Below are 15,122 nucleotides of genomic sequence, written 5' to 3' on the forward strand. Positions count from 1 at the left end.
GTTTTCGAACTAGGAGACAGTGATAACTATGGGAGGGAATATAAGGCAGAGAACTCTGAATCCAATTTCCTTATTGTTTTCCCCTGCCTACTCCCAACATGTACCTGAGGCAACACTTACAATGAAACATATGTAACCAGATGGTTACAAATAGAGGGAAGATGAGAAAACATGAGACAGGATTAAAGCTCCTACTTAACTGTAGGCTTGCTAGATGCAAGGTACCTAGTTAAGAACTTAATAGACACCATCCAAGCCTCTAGAAAACACTGCATATTGGAGGAGATGACTGTGGTAGGATACAAGGAAGAAACGGTTACCCCAGCAGAGCTGGCAGTATAGCTCCGAGCTTCCTGGTAACCAGTGGGAAAAGGGAAACATAGCAGGCCAAAGGAAGAGGAAAGCTTTTCCTTGGCACCTGGAAGAAGTGACCATTCTGTCCCTTAAGCAAGAGTTGAGGAGTAATACCATGGATCTGTCTTATAAGAAAACAAGTTCCCAGCTGGTGGAGGGCAGTCCTGCCTCACCCCCAAGCACTCACCCCAGAAGAGGAAGGGGAGAAAAGAAGGTGCTGAGATGGAGTTCTTCGGAGGTTGGATGCCCAAGTCGCATCCAGACCTGCTAAATCTGGCTCGGGGGAGGGCCCAGATCCCCAGGATGACACGACACTGCCAAATGACATTGACATTGTGAACTCCCAGCAGGAACAGCCCCAGCAGGCATCCAGCTAACTTCCCTCCTTTGGTAGGGATGGAGATAAAAAGTCCAAAGTGAGGAAAGAATTTGCCCAGAGTCTCTGGATGAGTTCATAGAACGGAGCTTAAATCTTGAATGTCTCAAAAATTAATTGAATTCCGTATGGGGCAAAATACCCTTCAAGGAGGCAGAGGCCCAAACTGCCTCTGAAGTTGTTTTTACTATGCGGAAGTGATGGTAGTAAAAGAGATGGTACCTTTGAAGTGCAAGTAGTGTGCACTCATTGGTCACAGGAAATATGAGGCTGACACATCAGTAAGAATGCTTTTGGTTGCAGTAGTAGAAAACCAAATTCAAACTAGCTTAAGCAATAAAAGGGTCTTATTGCTTATCATAAAACTCCGGGCACAGGGCAGGCATCGAGCACTGTGGAATGCCAGCGTGGCCTTCACTTCTCTCATGGTCAGAGATGGCCATCAGAGGGTCTTCTCCCATGGCCCCTGAAGCAAAGTCTGGGCTCTGGGCCAAACTGGGCCCCTACTGAACCAATTCCTGTGGCCAAGTGAATGCCACATGCTGATTGGCTTAGGATTCAGCTACTGCACCAGTGCCTGGGACACAGGCGATAAGATTAAACCGATTGGCTTAGAACAGTCAAGTCTCACCCCCGGGGCAGAGGTGGTCTCCAAACTCTAAGATCAGAGGGGTAGAAAGGGTGTTGGAGAGCAGTACACTGACAACCAGATTCAGGAGGGGGCTGTGCCTCCCCTTCCTCTCAGGTCCAATGAAATCAGTATGTAATGACTTCTTACAGTATGTCACGGCCTGTGTTTGAAATAAAGATGCTATGGGCTGTCATGCTGTAACCGATGATCGCTGGTATTGGGCCAGAGGACCAAGGCCAGTACCAGACTTGTCCCTAATAACACCCGTCCCTCGCATCCCTAAGGATGTGTGCACAGAAGAGGCAAACCAGGGCAGATACACTTGATCCTCAGCCTGGCTGCAGTGGAGCTGGCTGGTCCTTCAGAAACTTCCTTTATCTGGGTAGGCAGGCCTGAACAGCTTAGACCAAAAGCAGGCCAAAATGCCTACGCTGCCTGCTTCCACAAGCCCAAACCTGAGAGCTGGATCCCACCGCCTCTCTGCCTACAAGGAAAGGCCAGAGATTCCTGAAGGCATCAGAAGGGAGCATGGGAACCAGCAGGAAGCCTTGGCACCAGGGCCACCCTAGCCTTCTCAGGCCAGGAAAGAAGCCCCCAAGGGCCCACAGCTCTCTGGGAGAAGACAGAGCACTTGCAAAGACAGAGAGAGCTCTATGATCTGCCAAACAAAACAGGAAAGAGACCACACCACCTCAGTAGTCCCGGGTGCAACACAGTAGACTTTTAACGCTTCACCCCTAGACTCCACACCTAGAGCAGGTGAGCCAAGCAAAATTTCAGCACTTTGTGGGGAGGAGGGCTGTGGAGGGTAGAGTTTGAGGTGGGTGAGGAATAGTGAGGGAGAGAGGAATGCCTTGCTCCTGACCCACCTTTGAAGGAGCCACAGGGAAAGCTAAGGGCAGAGCGTGGGCTCCCTCTAGAGGCTTCTGTGCATGTATGCATTCATTCATTCACCAAGCCCTGCCACCCCTATTTTGCACCGGGCACTTGCTAGGTGTTGCACATGCAACACTGAAGGAGTTAAATGAGGCCTCTGTTCTCACGGAGTGGGAGGTTCTCACCAGACAGTGGAAAACATGAAATCCACTTAGAGCAAATGAGGTTCTGGGGTAGTGTAGACCTGCCTCTCCAAAGGTCCTGAACTCCCTGCTGCTGCCTTTAAACCACGGAACTGGGAAGGGCCAGCTGCCAGCCCAAGCTCACTAGGCCAAGCTCCTAAGTCACAGAATAATAAAACCAGAAAAGACACTGGAGATCCCTAAATCCCACCTGCTCGTTTCACAGATGAGAAAACCGAAGCCCAGAAAGAGGAAAAGGCAAGATCCTCATAAAACTAACGGGCATTTGTTGAGCATCTGTGTGTGTCTGATGCTCTGGTAGGAGGAGGACAGCCAGAACCACCCAGATGAGGAGCTTCCCCACCCGATCCCTATGCCCTGGGCACCCGGGGGGCTCCCAGGCCCTTACCCCACAAAAAGGCCTTGGAGGCCATGGTCCCTTGTGTTCAGCTGAAGTCTTAAGGCCTGGAGAGCAGGCTGCAGGGGCTTCAGAGAAGAGCAACCCCCCAGGGAGGAGAAGCGGCTGCTGAAGGCATCCGCACGCGCTGGCACATGAAGTCTACTTTCCATGTGTCTGGAACCAGGCCGAAGCTTCCTGGGGTAATTTTAACCAGTATCCACTCTAGAACAATACCAAAAAAGGTAAGTTACTTGCCAGCCCAGACAGGCACATACCAAACCACTGCCCTTTCACGAATTAGACCCTGAAAACATTCAGAACTAAAGCTGCTTCAGGCACTGAAGTTAGAGCAGCCGAGCAAAGTATTCCTGTGCTGGCTGTTGGCCCTTACCCTCAGAAAATAGCCGGAGCCCCTCAGCTGTCTTCAGAGAGGGAAGGTATTTTTAGCCCCTAGAACAGCTGACTTAGGATTTGCTGCAGGAGCTAGGAGGGCAGGGGAGGATTGAATTGCAAGGGGCTAATGGGAGAGGGGGTTGGAATTAGCATCCAGGGGTCAGGAGCCAGCAGGGGCTTTAGGGCAAGTCAGTCCACGCTGCCTTTTTGATCAGCAAAGGGTCTTGGTATAAGCCAGTAGTTCTCAAAGCGTGGTCCCCATACCAGCAGCGTCAGCATCACCTGGGAACCACTGCGTTAGAAAGGCGAAGTCTCAGCCCCCCGCCTCCAACCTACTGACTCAGAACCGCTGTGTGTGGGGCCCAGCAATCTGTATTTAAACAAGCCCTTCGGGGGATTCCAGTGCTAGCTATAGTTTGAGAACCACTGATAGAGCAAACCATCTAACCAGATCCCCTTGTGGATAAGGCTGGATGAAAGAATGATCTTCATTAATGTTCTCAACTCTCGAGTGTTTGTTCAAAGCCAGGAGTCTCCAGCCCAGAAAGACATACCCACATGAAAATTTAGGTGCTCACTGGCCCAGGTTAAAAACCCCTGCTCTTTGGCAACCTGAAGGCTCTTCTCTGGATCTAGCTCTGACATGCAGAGAATCTGAGTTGAAAGAGACTATGTACAACATCGACTCTACCCAAAGGAGGAATCCGCTCCACAATACTCTTGAGAGGCTCAGCCTTAGCTGGACCCTTCCAGAGACAGGGAGCTCACTGCTTCTAAAGGGCCTCTTTGCAATGGCCCTTGACTTAACTGGGGAGAATCAACTCTTGTTCATTCCTAGATAGGTTTATACCAACCAAGCTCCAATAACGTGGCTGAAATATAGGCTTATAAACCCAAATTAAAGAAAGTAACTGTCCTAAATGGTAGACATGAAATGCAATATTTTTGTAATAACCCATCTCAGCGCTGGAGAACACTGGGTGATGGAAAAATCCTCCTTCACATTGATCGAAATCTACCTCCCACCCGGTTTTGGCTTCAGAGCCACAAGGAGCAAACCCAAAGTCTTGCTTTCCAAAAGACAGCCTTTACTTTTCATTGCCTTGCTCGGCACGGGGGTGCAGGGAGGGCTGTCTCAGAAGATGCAGGTGCAGCCCACGGCGATGGTCTCCATGACTGCGCGCTGGCGGCAGGGCCCGGTGCGTGGCGGCAGCGGGCAGAGGCGACGACGCACAGGCACCTGGCTGAACACGGGCACGCTCACCATGCTGCGGTCCTCCTGCATGGTGAAGGGGTTCACGCAGCCCAGACATAGGCACCGTGCCTCCGGCAGGTCTGCAGGAATGCGGCTAGGGTCATGGTTGATGCTGCGGGAAGGCAAGAGAGAGCACAAGGCAGAAGGATGGTTGTGGTAAAGACAAATTAGTGCCCACCCCCGATGCCCCTGCCATTCCTAACCCAGGTTTTGATCGCACAGCAAGACCGTGCCGTGCTGGAGGAAAGGCAGTGGGCTTGCGGACCTGCAGCATCAGCATCACCTGGGAGCTTGTTAGAAATGCAGAATCTCTCCCTACCCCAGACCTCCTGAATCAGAACTTGCATACTCTTAAGATCCCCAAGAAAGTCATGGGCACAGTAAAGTAGAAGCCCAGCTTCGGAGGAGCTTTATGGACCCTTCCAGTTGCCACATTCCAGGTATGGGAGCCACTAGCGACATGTGGCTGTTTGAGCTTAAAATAATCAAAATTAGCTGCCCAGTCACACTAGCCACATGCCAAGTGCTTAGTAGTTCCATGAGGCTAGTGGCTACCATATTGGACTTTACACTGTCACAGAAAGCTCTATTGAACATGCTCTTCTAGAGTCTCAGGACATAAGGTGTGTGGCTAAACATCTTTGGCCTGGGTTCATGAGTGAGGACCCTTCAGGGTCAGTCCTTTGCTTCATTATTTATTCTCCACATATACACATGGCCCCTTCTGTGCGCCCAGGGGGTGTGCTGGGAAGTGGAGCTACAACCAAGTTAAGACACCACTCGTGTCCCCTAGGGGCAGCAGGTCTTGATTCCCAAGCCCAGCTGTGTATCCTAACCACGTGGAGATGTAGATAATGCCACTTGCTGGGCCTCATCCCTGGAGATTTTGATTGAATGGGGCATGAGAATCCTTAGATGATTCTGATGCAGGCACTGGGATGGTCCCAGTCTAGCGTGAGAGACAGATGTGCACGCAGCCAACTCAGTACTGCCTGGAAGTGCTGTAACTAGAGGTGTGTACAAGACACTCGGAGCTGGAGGACGTGACATTTGGGGAAGGCCTTGCAGGCCCTTCACTGGAGACTTGGAGAACACAACGGCAGTGCCCTGCATGGATATCTCATTTAATAACAAGCCTATGAAGTAGATATTATTATCACCTCCACTTATAGTTGAGGAATCTGAGGCTCAGAGAGGCTAAGCAACTTGCCCAAAGCCACACAGCCAGTAAAAGGCAGAGCCAGGATGCAAACCCAGGCCTCCAAATCCAAGGTCTTAGCTCCTACAATGACAGGGAGAGTGGGCGAGGCATCCCCTCCAGCCCCCAACACACAGCTTACCCACTGCTGCCCAGCCTGGCCTACCTGTAGCCCCAGGGCGACAGGCTCCTCTTGTTGGACAGCCACAGCTGCAGGTTGACCTCACACTTCCTCCTGGCCGGCTCGGAGCTGTTCCTCAGCTGGGCCACCATCTCCCCCAGGTTCCTCTCATATTCCTCCATGCGGGCATATGGCTTTGCCTGGGACACGAGGTCCAGCGGCACCTGGTGAGGCCCAGGGGCCAGGGTCCCAGGCCGCCCTTGCCCCTTCCTCTTGCCTTTGGGGTTCCTGGGCTGGCCCAGCCCCAGGAAGATGGAGATGGTGAGAAGGAATAGCTGAGGAGGAAGGCCACAGGTCAAAGGTGGGAGAGCCAGGTCTCCCTCTGGGCTAAGATTTGGGGCCCAAGGAAGGGGAAAGGAAGAGGCAAGGCCTCTAGCGGGGCCACCCTCACCTGTCATGCCCTGGCCTGGTCCCACCAGCCCACCACATGTGTACAGATGCATGTATGCACCACGCTCATCGCTAAGTCCTGATGCACCTCTTAAGAATCTCCCCAGGGCTTCCCTGGTGGCGCAGTGGATGAGAGTCCGCCTGCCAATGCAGGGGACACGGGTTCATGCCCCGGTCCGGGAAGATCCCACATGCCGCGGAGCGGCTGGGCCCGTGAGCCATGGCCGCTGAGCCTGCGCATCTGGAGCCTGTGCTCCGCAACGGGAGAGGCCACAACAGTGAGAGGCCCACGTACCGCAAAAAAAAAAAAAAAAAAAAAAATCTCCCCAGCCATCCACTTCACTATCTGTACCACCAGCCTCCCCTTCTTGGACAGCTCAACCAGCCTCCTACCTGGTACCCCACATCCTCCCCTGTCTCCTTCCAATCAATTCTCCACACCCTGGCCAAGGATGGGTGTTTGAAATGCAAACCTATTAACATCACCTGCCCAGGCCAGACCTCTGCTGAGTTCTCCTCCCTCAAATCACTCCTGGCTGCCCCTCACACCCGTGCTTCAGCCTCGGACCTTCTCGCAAACCTTCCTCTCCCCATGCTCCTTTCTGCACAAGGACCTTGCACAGGCTGTTCCCTGCAGAGTCCTGCCTCTCACCCTTCAGGTCTTGGCTCCAGTGCCACTTCCTTAGGGAGGCCTCTGTGGACCTTCTTGGGCTCTCAACACCTGATGCCTCTTGCGTGACTGTAGCCTTACGGTGCATACATGTGATTCTTTCATATGTTGGGCCCACACCAAGCACAGGCTCCATGAGGGTCAGCATCGTATCCGTTCCCACACACTGCCTCGTCCCCTGTGTCTGCACGGTACTGGGCACTTAGGTATTCAGTAAACATTTGCTGAGTGAATGAATGCCTGTCACCATCCCTGCCCATCTGTCGCTTACAGTCTGGCAAGGAAAACAGACGGCGAACAAGAAAACGTGCACCTAAGCCTCGCTAGCAGCAGTGTGTGGATGGGACCACACAGCGTGTGGTTAGAGAAGAGCAGGGCCACCCGCTTAGCCTTGTGGCAGTGGGGTGGACTTGCAAAGACTTTCTGGGGAGGGGGCGTGTCTGGTGAGGTTTGAAGGATAAGACAGAGGCAGATATGGGCAGAGGGAGCCTAAAAATTGTATGGGGTGGGGGAAGGAAAGTGTGAAACGAAGTTTCAGTTGGTTAAGAGCTTTGCTGAAAGGAGGCTGAAAGAAGCGGCTGGGAGATGCAGCTGGGGAGGTGGGCAGGTCATGGCCAAGGATCCCTGTTGGCCTCCATGACAGCTTTGCTCCCCTCGTCCACACCCGGACCCTCTGCCTGCCTGACCCCTTGCCCACCCTCACCCGACCATCCACATCTGGGAGCATCAGGAAAGACTCTCACTCACACGGCAGAGGACCTGGGAGCCCAGCAGAACACAGACTCCTCAGGAAGCCGAGAGAGAAGGGCCAGGACTTGGGTGAGGGCCAGGGCTGGTCAGAAGGGAGGACCCTCTAGGGGGAATTTCATCTCCTCGTTGAATCTAGCCAGGCTCCCACCTGCCCTGTATCCCTCACCCTACCACCCACACGGCCCGTGCCAATCTACCCAGCCAGTCTTGACCCTTAGAAACAAGTTCCGGCAGAGCCCCTCTCGGCAGAACCATTTCTTGGCACAAAATCCATGACAGATTCAAGTGGCTGAATTCTTCCATTTTGGTCCTAGATTCTGCTGCAGAAAAATGTCTCCCTAACAATAGGCTTTCTCATCGGAGCTTCTCACATGGCGTTCTTAAACTCTGGCTCTCCCTTTATAGATGGGAAACAGAGAAACAGAAGGACTTGCCCAGGGTCACACAGCCTGGATCTCAGGACCCAGAGGCTCTTTGGAAAAACCACGATAACGGAGATGGCCAAGATCTCCCCAGATGCCTTTGGCCTGAAAGGGCTTCAGTGTCATGGGGCTGAGCACAGCTCAGGAGCCGAGCTACTGGCCATGGCTGCAGCCTCTGAGACCCGTCTCTGTTTCCTTCGTGTCCTGGGGGAGAGGACAGAGGGAGAACTCACCTCTGCAGATTCCAAGCCAAACAGAGGCTGCTATTAATCAATAGAGAAGAAGTAACGAAACATTCAGGCCCTAAAAAGGGATGGGGGTGGAGTGGTGAATCGTCACGTACCAGGTTGTGTGGCCAGTCCATCCTGTGAGCCAGGCGATCGGCCTGCAGCTGCCACCCGCCTGGAACCCCAGATGCCTCCGCCAGGAGAATGGCAGCAACAGGACGGCGCGAAGCAATTATAGCTCGTCAGGGGGTTGCCGGGGGAGTGGGTGGGTGGGCTCGTCATCGCCTGGGAGCCTTGGGCCCCCAGCTGGCTGGGCCTGGCGCAGTGGCAGGCGGTGAGGGGCGTGGGGGCAGGCCAGGAGCTGGGACGAGGTGCCCAGGGGCTGTTGACTGAGGGACAATGCCCTGTGTGTCTGATGGGGCTCTGGCGGGTGGTACCTCCGCCTGTGGCCTGCGGCCGGCCGCCCAGCCAGCACCCACAGGGCCGCCTGAGACAATCAGCTTCGTTAGTTTGGGGGATGGCAAGGGGGCAAGGGTGGAGGAGGGACAGGCTGTCCGTTGGTCAGGAGATCAAATGTTCTCAGAGAGAGCTAGCCAGGAGTGGGACACAGGCCCCATCTCCCAGGGAAACAGCCTCAGGCACTCCGGCCTCAGCCAGCCTCAGGTGAGCTCCGTGGCCCCAGTACACTGGTAGTTCACAGGAGGGGAAACTGGGGCCAGGGTGAAGAAAGGACTTGTCTCGGATTATACAATGAGTGAGAGATGACAGAGCTGGGGTTCGTATCTGGTCCCCATGTGGGGCTTTATCCACCACCCCACTCTGTTTTTCTTGGCATATTTTCTGCACAATTCTGGCCTGCTATGAACATGTTTCTGAATCTGTGTGCTCTCACGCAGGCCAAGTCACGGGTTCGTGAGGACTTCACGGCCGGTTGTCCTGGCCTTCCGGATGCAACGCCACCCCTCGTGTAGAGAAGGTCTCCACTCCAAGGGCCTGCCCCTGTGTGGCTGCTTGTGACTTCCATTCTCTCTCAGCCTCAGTTTCCTTCTCTGTAAAATGGGAGTCGTACCCAGGAATCGACAGTGGCCTGGCCCATCTCTCCCTGAAATCTTTCTGAGTCTCAGTGCCCCCATCTCTAGGATGGGGATGTCATAGTAGCCACCTCTCGGGGCTGCCACGAGGAGTAAGGGAAAGAACCCATGTTAAACAACTGGCACAGTGCCACGTAGTATGTGCTCAATAAACACAGCTGTTTATTATGAATGTTATCATTATAAAATAATTGTATAATTGTTACTGGGAACGTTAGCATCAGAGCAAAGCACGGTTCTCATTGCTCAGCCAACTCTCCTTTCTATCCCCTCGGGCCCACCCTCATGGCTGAGAGACTTCTGGGCTTCACAGGCTCTGGCCACAATTTCATGAGCTCAGGTGACCCCAGGGTCTACACATCCTGGAATCATGGGCTGAACGGACCAGGGCTGCTGGTCTGGATCTCTCCCCTTGAGTGAGCAGCCCAGCTGAATGTGAGCGAGCAAGTCTCCCCCCCCCCCCCCGCCCCGCCGGCATCCGGGGGATGGAGGAGGGGGTGGAAGGGGGTGTGAAGAGGACAGGGGAGGGACACCGTGAACAGGCATCCAGGACTGCACCGTCCTACTCAGGGCCACTCTTGGCCATTTACAGGAATCACCAAGGGAAGAACGCAGGGTGCAAGGCGCTCCTGAATGTCACAAGATTAATCTGTCCGGGGCAGGTTTCCACAGCATAACTGAGAAGCTGGCTGAGGCTCGAGCTCATGAGAGATACCACCATATTTGGTCAAATACTAGACAGGGCTCTATTCTACCACTGGAAACTCCAGAGGGAGGGGGACTCTGAAAATACTTCCTCAAGTAACAAGGCCCCCAGTCCCACCCCAGGCTGTCCCAGCCCCACCACCACTGTCCTTTGAACAAGTGAAACAGCCAGCACGAGGGGGCGAAGGATGGGGGCAACCTGGCTGTAACCTGTGCAGCCTCCTTGCTGTCCCTCTGCTGCTGCTGCCGTTGGGGTCCAACAGACACGCAGCTGGGGGGGACACATCCCTGCATCCACAGAACGGTGGAGAAATTAAAAGATGGGGATTGGGCTGCTAGGGGGTTCCTCTGCTTCTCAGGACCCCTGAAAGCATCACACTCTCCTTACCTGCTGGCGACACACACTGCTGGCTTCCGTCTCCCGAAGACAGGACTTGGCCGCCTCAGCTTCCAACTTCACGTAGATTCCAGGGTGCTGGGCCCAGAGTTCTGATGGGGCGGGCCCAGGAATTTGCACCTTAACAAGGCCCCAGTCTGGGAGCTATAGGGGTCCTCACCCATCCCCTAGCTCATTCCCTGCCCCACCGCCATTCTACCACAAGGAGACCAAGGCCCAGGGAGGGACGGGTCTTACCCAAGCTCACACAGCATGTGGGTGCAAGGCGGGGTAAGGCTGGTCTGAGCACAATTCAGTCTTCTAATTCTTACTAGTTTTCTCCAAACTTTATACATACAGCTCTGGGCTGGGCTAGGCCTCTTGGCTGCTTATGTGGGAACCTAGGAGCCAGGCCAGTCCCTCTGGGAGTCCCAGAGCTCCCTCAATGTGGAGGGGGATCTGTGTGTACCCAAGCAGGTACAGTGGGGAGTCAAGGATGGGCCCAGGGACCATCACTGGGTTTCCCATTCCTGGGCCATCTCAGGCCAGGAAGGAGGCCCATTCTTCCAGCCTTGGTTTATAGAAACCACTGAGAGGTCATCAGCCCTGAAGGATATCCTGAGGGTGAACCCTGGCCAACCACGTAGAGACCCTACCCCTCAGGTCAGAGCCAGGCCTGAGGGAGGCATGGGCACTTGGGCTTCAGGGGTCTCTGCCCCACAGCAGAGTTGGGGTCCTTAGGTCTTTTCTCACAGAAGGTGGTCAACACAGGGGAATGAGGAAAGGGGTGGATGGGCTGGAGGGTGAGTGTCAGGGAATGGTCGTACTCAGAGCCACCAGGTCCGTGAGCTGCCGCCCAGCTAGGAGCAGTTCTGTACTCACCACCAGGTGGCGCCACCAGAAAGCCAGACACCTCCAAGGAGCAGGCAAACCCTGGCAGAACTTCCGTGCCAGCCACCCCTTTTCCCTAGAATGGACCCTGGGCTGAAATCGAGGGAACCAGGTAAGTAAAAGTCCTTTGCCTGCCCCCGGCTGCCCAAGTAACCCTACTGTTGATGAGGACCAGTGTCCGGGACAACTTCCACATCAGATCAGGAACAGCACAACCAGCCAAGAGTGAGGGGGCAGAGGTGGGGAGGGTTGGGGGCTTCTGTCTGCTGTGTCAGTGATTCCCTTCACTTGGAGCACCTACCACGTGCTAGGCCCTAAGCATCTGGCACCTGGACACCGTAATTTTCAGAAAGAAACAATTAGCAATAATAGCTGCTGTACAATTCTACTTACTGACCACCAGGCACTGTGCTAAGTCCTTCATGTGCATTGTTTTATTAAATCCTTCCAACCACCTTGTGGTGAGGTCCTAATTTTATCCCGAATCTATGGATGGGGAAACTGAGGCTCAGAGAGCCCAAAGTCACAGAGCATTCAAAGCAAGTTTGTCTGATTCCTGCACGTGCTGTTCCCTGCTGTGCGGGAAGGAGAGGAGCATCCCAGCCAGGAAGGAGGCAGGAATGTCCAGGAAGGAGGCAGCTGATCATCAAGGAGGATCTGTGCTTGCCTCAACCTCACCCTGACATCTTCAAACCAGATCCTGCATGTCAGGGAGGTCACTGAGCCCAAGCCCAAACTAGAGTCCTCCAAGAGGATCTGAGAGCTCCCAGGGTGTGGGCATGGCACCCAGCAATGTTCCTGGCACACAGTAGGCATTCACTAAATACTTGATGCATTGAATCAAAACAGCCGTATGTATGTGATACAGGGTGATAATGCTGGGATGGAGCATGGGAGCCCAGAGCAGCGGGGACCTGGAGGAGGAGGTGCAGCTCAGGAGGTAAGAGTTCAGACTCCAGAGGTTGACAGACCTGAGTTTTAATCCTGCCTCTGCCAATTCAGAGCTGTGTGACCTTGGGAAAGTTACTTGACTTCTCTGAGCCTTAGTTTCTTCTGCACAGTGGAGATAATGGTAACTTGGCTCTCAGTGGATGGTCGTTGGGACCAAAGACAATGCATGTTAAAGCACTTAGCAGAGCACTTGACAAAAGTAAGCCCTCAATTAGTGGCAGCTGCAATTGTTACTGTGAGTATTAAAAATAACTTTTGAGTTGGGCCTTCGAAAGGATGCTTCTAGAGTGTTCCTAGGTAGGAGGTGGGGAAAAGGATAGAACCAGCAGAAGAACGTAGAGGTCCCTGTTCCCAGTGGGCCCACCCTGGAGCCTCGGCTGGGCCAGGAAGGCCTGCGGGATTCGGTGTAGAGATTTGCCCAAGTGGACCCAGTAAGGTCGGGGAGGCAGGAGGAGACTAGCAGGCGCCTCTACTGCTATATGGAGGGGGGCTGTGGCCAGGAGGGCGCATCCTCCACTGGAGGTCTTGGCTCTCCTGCCGCACTGCCCACCCCACCCCACCCCCACCCCCTTGGGGTAGGAGTCCTTCTCCCAGGCCCATATTTGCACAAATGCCTCCCTCACTGCTCACTCCAGAGCCCCAGCCAAGAGGCACTATTTTAAGCTCCCTGGATGGGAACGCTGTTGGTGGGAACAGACCCAGCCAGAGAGCTCCCAGTTCTCAAAAAGGGCAAGGCCTGGGTGAATGGGCGGCCACTGGATGTGCAGAGGGTCCGCCGCATCCACATGACCCTCTGCCCAGGCCAGGCGCCAACACCTCCTCCCCCAGGGGAGCAGTCAAGGAAATGCGAGTTGAGGAGGACTGCAATGGGTGGGCTTGTGCTCTGGGGCTGGGTGTCCGAGGCCTCCCTGCCACCCAGCATCCAGCCTCGAGAACACCAAGTTTGTGTCTCTGGGTCGCGGATTGACGCTGGGGAATATCTTGTGTAGGAACCTTTTCTAAAGCATCTTTGCTAGACACGTCCAGTGTAGGGAGATCATTCATCTCTGAGGATGCACATCCCGCTTTTTAAAGCTCTCGATGTTGAACATAATAATAATAATGATACAAGTTTTCTCTTTCGTTATGCTACAGTGCCTTCCTATCATGCACTATGGTGTAGAGGGAGACTGCAGACTTCAGAAGTGATGCTTGGACACGTGCTCTGCCCCTTCTAATGTGGCCACATCCATTCTTCCTAACTTCAATGAGCCTCAGTTTCCTCCTAGGGTTGTTAAAGTGGCCTTATCATAAAAATTATGATTTTCCTGGCATACAAAGGGTACTTAAGATTTGGCCACTTTGGGCTGCTTTTATTGTAATGTGGTTGGTTTGTGTGTGACTGTGTTTGTTGTATGGTGTTTTTGTGTTACGTGTGCTATTTTTGCTTTTGGATTGTGAAAAACCAGTATAGGCTAATATATAAAGCACACACTCTGAACTAAAGCAACTGAACCCCAGCCCCTCCACAAAACTGCTGGGTCACCTTGGGCAGGTGGCCTAACTTTTCTGAGCCTATGTGTCCTCCTCGAGAGGAAGGAGAATTTAATGGGATAATGTACATAAAGCACCTGGCACAGTGTGGGCTCAGGGAATGGCCCTGCTATTATCTCATTGTACACATTATTCTTAGCTGTGCTCAATCAGCTCACACTGAACAATTCTAGAACAACTTTTTTCGAACACTTTCCAGCTGCCAGAGTGCCAGTAATAGAATGGACTGCCCTGAGCTCCCCATTAGCCAAGGTGTTTTAGCAGAGGCCAGAAGACCAGCTGTGAGGGAGATGCAAAAAGAAGAGAGAGTTGAGCTTGGCGAGCTTCGAAAGTTCCCTTCCAGCCCTGAGAGGTCGAATCTTACGTCCAAGGCCTCAGGCCCCATGTGGGGCTGTCCTGCCTGCCTCTACTTGCCCAGACCTAGACAGGAAGGAGCCCAAGGGGGCCCGTGAGGGATGTGGAATAAACAGCCTGTCCCCAGGGCAGATGGAGGCGCCGGGCCCCCTGCCCACCAACACATCCTCCCCTCAGTCCCGGGGGATGTTTATACTCTGGTCAGAGTTTACAGGACGTCTGAACTTACAAGATCCAGAGTTCTGATCTTCCCCCACAAGCTGTCAGCCCCTCCTCTTGCTGGGTGGGTCTGCATATATTTTGGGTGGGAAGCCCCGTCCTCCAGCGGAAGCAGGAAAAGGGTACAACATGAGAAATGTTCTCTTCAGACCCCCAGAGCCCAGACCCCGGAGGAAGAAGAGCTTGTGCTGTGGAGGATGAGGGGAAAAGGGGGTGGTGTCTCCTGGCTGTTTATGGGAGAGGAGTCCTGGGAGGGGGGACACTTCCCCTGCAGCTTGGGTTCAAAGGCCTGCTCCCCCAACACAGCTAATAACGGATGGTACTTACCAAAGGCTGACTTACCTATTGGCTTCAGCTATTGGCTCAGATAGCGCTGTTTTTATTGTGCTGGTTTTGGTGTATATCTGCGTGACTGCGAATTTGCGGCTACGGTCTTGCACGTGCATGTTTTGTATTAATGTTTTTTTTTGGAAGAGTCACCAGGTGGAAGCTTCTTGCAGGCAGCGGACATGCCTTATTCACACGTGCTTCTCAGCGCCTGGCTCAGGAGCCTGGGCCCCCACTGCGACCAGAGCAGGACCTGCAGAGAGAACAGAGAAACCCTGAGGCTACTCACTACCCACCACTTGGGGGACAGGCAGCGACTCCAAGACGCATCACCTCACATGTCAGCAAGGAGCCCTTATGGCCACAGCCA

The 15,122-nt window shown here is 53.8% G+C and overlaps 1 protein-coding gene and 1 pseudogene across 5 annotated transcripts in view; one reads left to right on the top strand and one right to left on the bottom strand.

Annotated features, from left to right (window-relative positions):
• IL17B (interleukin 17B) overlaps positions 1 to 15,122 on the bottom strand; it is a 67,619-nt gene that overhangs the window by 16,394 nt on the left and 36,103 nt on the right. For 3 of the 5 annotated variants that reach the window (XM_073801871.1, XM_073801869.1, XM_073801870.1), the window contains exons 5-6: positions 5,832 to 15,005; positions 2,829 to 4,579 (exon numbers count right to left, since the gene is read on the bottom strand). In XM_073801871.1, coding sequence (XP_073657972.1) covers positions 4,348 to 4,579; positions 5,832 to 6,289 — 690 coding nt within the window. In that variant the 5' untranslated portion in view covers positions 6,290 to 15,005 and the 3' untranslated portion in view covers positions 2,829 to 4,347. The remainder of the gene's footprint in view (positions 1 to 2,828; positions 4,580 to 5,831; positions 15,006 to 15,122) is intronic. The other 2 variants (XM_019924690.3, XM_033853390.2) reach the window with 2 other exon arrangements.
• The window catches only part of LOC109548223 (uncharacterized), a 32,706-nt pseudogene continuing 29,842 nt past the window's right edge, over positions 12,259 to 15,122 (top strand).

This window comes from Tursiops truncatus, chromosome 3 (assembly GCF_011762595.2).
Source record: "Tursiops truncatus isolate mTurTru1 chromosome 3, mTurTru1.mat.Y, whole genome shotgun sequence".
NCBI lineage: Eukaryota > Metazoa > Chordata > Mammalia > Artiodactyla > Delphinidae > Tursiops > Tursiops truncatus.